We start from the raw sequence: 6,357 nt of genomic DNA, 5'->3' as shown, positions 1-6,357 counted from the left end.
AAAAAATAACGAAAATGGTACAGCATTAGCACAGCATGCACAACAGAAGTTGCATAATTTTGATTTTGATAACACAAAAATACTGATTAACGCGAGTAATTATAATAAGAGAAGAGTCCATGAAATGATACAGCTTAAAACATAACAATGCTATGAATTTCAGATCGGATACCGACAATCTTGGCTCAGTATATCATACATTAATTAAATGAAATAAACATAGAATATTAACTAACACCCGGTATATTGAAGAATTTTGCAAACCAAAAATAATATTCTCAGAATTCAAAGAAAAATAGCTGAAGGTAAAAGAAATCAATATAAACAATATTGTATTCGCTTTGTGTCCAAAATGGACAAAATTAATACTCCAAATGTATGCCAAGACTTAAAGCAGCAACAACGCTACACGTGTAAGTAAAAATATTTAAGTATCTGAACTATTGATTGTCCTGACTAATCACCTGTTAAGCCTAATTAATTTTAGAATGTTTTAAAGTGTTGCAATTGTGATGTATTTTAATGTGTGATATGATGAGGCTGTTGACGAACTGTGATTGTTTTTTAAATTAATGATTATGTTTTTAACTATGTTATTTTAGAAAAACTGATGATGGTGGAAAAATACACATTTAGGAATGTTTTCCGGGCTTTGAAGCCGTGGTCTATCGGAATTTCTTCCTGACGTTTCGTCCACAACTGCGGTGGACATTATCAAAGGTGATGAGGCAGTGGGCGAAATGATCTTCCGTGCTTTCCGACTAACACTTCGCCCACTGCCTAATCGCCTTTGATAATGTCCACCGCAGTTGTGGACGAAACGTCAGGAAGAAATTCCCATAGTCACGGCTTCAAAGCCCGGAAAACATTCCTAAATGTGATTTAACCGGCCGTGAAAGCCTTCATAGACGTATTTTAATTGATAAATAAAGACAATAAATGACTGAAACCCAGGAATTAGTTTTGATTTGGAATTGTTGCCATCCTTCTGATCTAGTTTTTTGCAAATATCTCAGTGTTTACCACAAATTATTTTTCTACCATTTTTCCTGTCCTCTCGAAACACCCCCAGACAACACCTCCAGAGGAATGACGGCAATTTTGAATCACCCTGTATATTTGTACTCGCCTATTAAGCCAATTTTTTAATAGAATTTTAAAGGGTATTCCGCAAGTTTACTTTTACATTTCTGCTTCAATCGAGGAGCTATAAATGGAAGCGATTTCTTGGGAGTGAAAGAAATAACGTTTGTTTTTTGTGTTGTTTTAGGTGCATGGGGGGCGATGGGCCGGGGCGGCACGGCTGAGGGGGGCCTACGGAGGCGGATGCCGCTTCGGCGAGCGGGCGGCGGGTCGGCGACAAGGGGCGGCCACGGCCTGGGCGGCAGAGCGATGCGCTACTACCGCCTCTGGATCTACACGTGCAATACCGCCCTTTTAGCTGGCGCTGTGGCCTTTACCGGTGCCGCTGTCAAAACCATTCTTTTCGACTTCAGACGGTAACCGCAACCACTGTTTGGTCATTTGAAAGTTTCATGTTCTGTTTTTCGCATTTAGGAGTCTGGTGCCTTCACTCACTTTGTATCAGCCGTCGTTCCTCTACGCCTACTTGGCGCTAGCCACCCAGGGCGGCGCCCTCCAGCTGCTCGGCTGTTTGGCCGCTCTCAAACTGTCCGAAAAGCTGCTCAACGCCTATTGGCTGCTGCTGTTGGTGCTGGTCTTTGGCGACGTGGTGATTGGTGCCTTTTGGGCTTACCGGTTCGAGCGCATTTGTCAGGTGAGAGTGAGTCACACAACCATCCAAACCAAAGACATTAATCTGAGCTTCATCCTGTATATTCATTGTTTGAGCATCGCAATGTGGCAATTCGGTTTTTGTTTTCTTTGTATAATCGAACCACATCCAAGATTTAATCCTCGTGCCCGAATTTCCTGTCAATAAACCCGGCGAAGACGATAACCCGTGACCTTTTTCTCGTCCCGTCGAAGTTCAGGGAAACAAATATTCCCCGAAACGGAGCGCATTATACGATTTGACAGAAAATCAAAATTGCCTCTCGGAAAATGATCTATCTGTTATGGACAATCTTCCTACCCAGATCGATTACTTACTATAGCGGATTCAAATGAATAAAGCGTCCAAATATTGGACGAAATGGACGGTTAAATCCGGCAGAGAGTCGGGAAAACGACGGAAACTAATCAACTACTCAGTGCCCCAATTAAGTTGGTCAATGTGGATGGAATAGTCGGCATTATCTTTACAAAGCAGAGAAAAATTCAATTCCAAAATGTGTCCGCGCACAAAGTGCGCTCCCTCAAATTTCAATTAGAGACTCTCAGAACAAAATATGCTCAGCCTCGTCTCTTTTCGCCCTTATTTCATTAAACAAAGTCTCGAATTTACGAATGTAAATGCTTTATGAAGGGGGCCCCTCGTTGATAAATGTCCCACTAAGATTGAAACAAATTGAATTAAACAAAGCGAAGAAACTGCCAGGAAGCGGAACATTGAGAAAATCTGAAATGCTCTCTCGGAAAGTCACGGTCCAGGGCATCAAGTAAACGTGTTTTTCGTCTTGTTGCTTCTAAATGAAATTCTAAAAATTCGTATCTGCTAAACTTGACAAATTATAAAAGGTACAATTTCAGCAAAAATGTAATAAAATCCGAATATGGCGTTTATTTCCTATCGAACCTAAAATTTGAGGTTCTAGAAACAAGCAATCTAGGAAAATAAACAATTATTTTTTACCCAAAACCCAGCACGCATTAACTTTGCATCGACTTTGCATCAAACTAAAGCCTTAAAAGTGCGGTGCGATAAAACATGCAGCCAATTTACCGGTAAAAAGTTATGATTTAAAAAAAGCAGAAAAAAGTTAGAAAAAACGGAAATCCGGATTTGCAGACTTTTCCACCCGTTAATGGATCATCAAGCTACAAACCGGCCGAATTTCACCCAAATCCAATACGGCGCTGTTTTTCAACTTTCAAAGTTGAGCTTGAAATGTGCCTTATTCGAAACGAGCAACCACTCGCAAAAAAATGTAATTTTGGAGACAGTTCAATTCAGCTTTGAAAACTATACAAACTGTTAATCAGCATCAAGCTACAACATGACCGAATATCACACAAATCTAATCCTCCGTGAATTTTTCATCGGCTTCAAAACTTCACTTGAAAAATGGGTTTCTCCAAACAATAAAACGGTCGCTTAAAAAAATAGAAAATTCGGATCTGCAAATTCTGTTAACTGTTAATGAATCAGCAGGGCCGATTTCTTCACCCAAATCCGATACGGCATTTATTTTTCTTCGACTTCCACAGTTGAGCGTAAAAGGTGCGTTTGTTATTCGAAACAGGCAACCGCTCGCAAAGAAAGATTTTATTTTTGAAAAAGTTCGAATTCAGCTTTGAAAACTCTACAAACTGTTAATGGAGGATCAAGCTATAACAGGACCCAATTTCACCCAAATCCAACACGGCGTTGATTTTTCCCCGACTTTCAAAGTTGAGAGTGAAAAGTGCGTTATTTGAAACGAGCAACGGGTCGTAAAAAAGTGGTAAATTTGAAAAAAGTTTAAATCCAGCTTTGAAAACTCTAAAAACCGTTAATGGATCATCAAGCTACAAAACGGCCGAATTTCACCCAAATCCAATACGGCGTTTATTTTTCCTTTTCTTCGACTTTCACAGTTGAACGTGAAAAGTGCAAAAAAGTGCGTTCGTTATCCGAAACAAGCAACAGCTCGCAAAAAAAGTTAATTTAAAAAAAAGATCAAATTCAGCTTCGAAAACTACAAACTATTAATGGAGCATCAGGCTACAACATGGACGAATTTCACACAAATCTAACACTCCGTGAATTTTTCATCGACTTCAAAACTTCACATAAAAATGCGTTTCTCCAAACAAAAAAACGCTCGCCAAGAAAAATTATAATTTTGAAAAAAAAAGGAAATTCGGGTCTGCAAATTCTGTTAATTGTTAATGAAGCATCAAGCTACAACAGGGCCGAATTTTCCACCCAAATCCAATACGGCATTTATTTTTCTTCGACTTTCAAAGTTGAGCGCGAAAAGTGCGTTATTCGAAACAAGCAACCAGTCGTAAAAAAATTGTAACTTTGCGAAAAACGCAAACCCGGCTTTGAACACACTACCAACTGTTAATGAATCATCGAGCTACAACACGGCAGAATTTCATCAGAATCCATCAAGGTGTTGATTATTACTCGACTTTCAAAGTTGAGCGTGAAAAGTGCGTTATTCAAAACAAGCAACCGGTCGAAAAAATGTTGTAATTTTGCAAAAAGAGCAAATCCGGGTTTGAACGCACTGTTAACATTGTTGAACAAATTGTTAATTGATCATCAAGCTACAGTAACGACAAATTTCACCCAGATCCAGTACCGTGTCGCCTTGTTTTTCGACTTTCAAAATTGAGCTTGAAAAGTGCGTCATTCGAAACGATCTGCCGCTCGCAAAGCAATTGTAATTTTTGAAAAAAAAGGAAATCTGGAAACCCCACAGGCACTGCAAACAGGTCAACAAGCTACAACACGTTCCAATTTCAACGAGATATAATAACGCGTTTATTGTTCTTCCACTTTCAAAATTGAGAGTGAAATTCATTCAAAATTGAGAGTGCAATTGAAGTGCGTTTTTTTAAACGAGAAACCAGTCGAAAAAATTTTTTTGGAAAGAACGGAAATCCGGATTTGTAAACTCGACAAACTATTAACGGACCATCAAGTTACAACACCGTCGAATTTCATCGAGATCCACTGCGTTGATTTTCTTTGGACTTTCAAACTAAAACCGAAAATCCGCATTACGAAACACGAAAATTGGAAACCTTTACCCGCAGTCAACAACCAACCAAATCCAGCCCTGTGCGGAATTTTCGATAGCTTGCAACCATAAAAAGAGCGATTTAAAAGCTATTTATTTTCTTTAAAGCCAAAATTTTCGCGAATTCCCAGATAGGAATCCAGGAGCCGACTAAATAAAAATAAAAATAGGCCATAGATTTCAATGAAATCTCGAAATACACCAGGCTAGAGATTAAAGTTTAAAAAGAACACTTTCATTCGATTTACAGCAGTAGGGCCACTTATCCAGGAGAGACCAAGAACTCTCAACTTAATTAAGTTGGCTTTATATAATTTATCGTTTGATCACAGTGGCCAGTTTTTGCTTCATAAAATCTTGATACAGCACTGATTTCCCATGGGAAACTGCCGACTTTTCCACTCGCACTTTACAGCCATTTAGAACCACTGCATGCAGGTGGGCATATGAGTTTCCCAGTAAATTCAACCAAGTGAAAAATCTCACTTATTGAGGAAACTTTACGATCACCTATTGCTAATAGGATTTTGCCACGGTTTAGTTTTAAAAATGTGCCCTTGAAATTTTTCAGGAACTCCGGCCTGCCCTCCGATTGCGTTTCCAGCAGGAATACGGCACGAATAGCGCGATGACCAGCCTATGGGATCGGCTACAGGCCGAAGACCAATGTTGCGGAGTTTCTGGACCGGAAGAATTCTCCAACACAACTGGAACAGTGCGATGGGAAATGCCAGCCAGTTGTTGTTTTGAACCTGCCGCCTCCAATGTCACTAGATGTGCAAAAGTACGTGGAAGCTTTCATTTTTCTTTACCTTGGAAGGAGTTTTTTGGATGAACTTCTATAAATGTTTATCTACGACTACGTTATGCGTTATTTCAGTTTTGTGATTGATAACGTTATGACATCGTTCATTATTGATACGTTTAGAAAACTCTTTCGGGCTTTGAAGCCGTGATCCATGTGAATTTCTTCCTGACGTTTCGTCCACAACTGCGGTGGACATTATCAAAGGCGATGAGGCAGTGAGCGAACTGACCTCCCGTGCGTTCCGACTAAGACTGGTTCAACTATCGTGACTTGATGTTTTTAACAGACATAGCTAAAGCTCGGATTAAAGGCAAATTGCTTTTTTTTGCCTATTTTGCTTATTTCAAACATTTATTGGAAGTTTTGCCTTTCTCGGAAATTTGTGTCAAGTTTTGCCTTTTTTCAAGCATTTCGGGGCACTTGTTACCGATTCCCGGGAAGGAAGACACCCCGCTAAGCGGTACCTGCGAGAATTGCATGGCAAGTGTGAAAAGTCTTGATGCAATTGGTGATTGTTTTGTTTCCAAGTAGTTCATTTAACATAATGCAGTCCTAGATATACTCCATTGTCTATTGAGACAACACCATTGACTATTAAGCAAATACACAACTGTGCTCGGCTACCCTTTTCACTATTTGAAAGTTTGAACTGACCACCCAACACAGCCGAGCAGAAAGCGTGGGGAATACCCT

At 39.7% G+C, this 6,357-nt stretch overlaps 2 protein-coding genes across 3 annotated transcripts in view; one reads left to right on the top strand and one right to left on the bottom strand.

The window, feature by feature from the left end:
* LOC109542502 (pseudouridine-metabolizing bifunctional protein C1861.05-like) overlaps positions 1-6,357 on the bottom strand; it is a 121,204-nt gene that overhangs the window by 88,953 nt on the left and 25,894 nt on the right. The window lies entirely within an intron of this gene.
* LOC109542518 (CD63 antigen) overlaps positions 1-6,357 on the top strand; it is a 101,087-nt gene that overhangs the window by 76,047 nt on the left and 18,683 nt on the right. For both annotated transcript variants that reach the window (XM_019911767.2, XM_019911766.2), the window contains exons 2-4: positions 1,271-1,499; positions 1,558-1,777; positions 5,428-5,640. In XM_019911767.2, coding sequence (XP_019767326.1) covers positions 1,285-1,499; positions 1,558-1,777; positions 5,428-5,640 — 648 coding nt within the window. In that variant the 5' untranslated portion in view covers positions 1,271-1,284. The remainder of the gene's footprint in view (positions 1-1,270; positions 1,500-1,557; positions 1,778-5,427; positions 5,641-6,357) is intronic.

This window comes from Dendroctonus ponderosae, unplaced genomic scaffold, assembly GCF_020466585.1.
Source record: "Dendroctonus ponderosae isolate FM_Combo_2020 unplaced genomic scaffold, Dpon_F_20191213v2 Dpon_F_20191213_3, whole genome shotgun sequence".
Classification (NCBI taxonomy): domain Eukaryota; kingdom Metazoa; phylum Arthropoda; class Insecta; order Coleoptera; family Curculionidae; genus Dendroctonus; species Dendroctonus ponderosae.
Note: the sequence above shows the minus strand (reverse complement) of the source record. Positions and strands in the feature narration are given on the sequence as shown.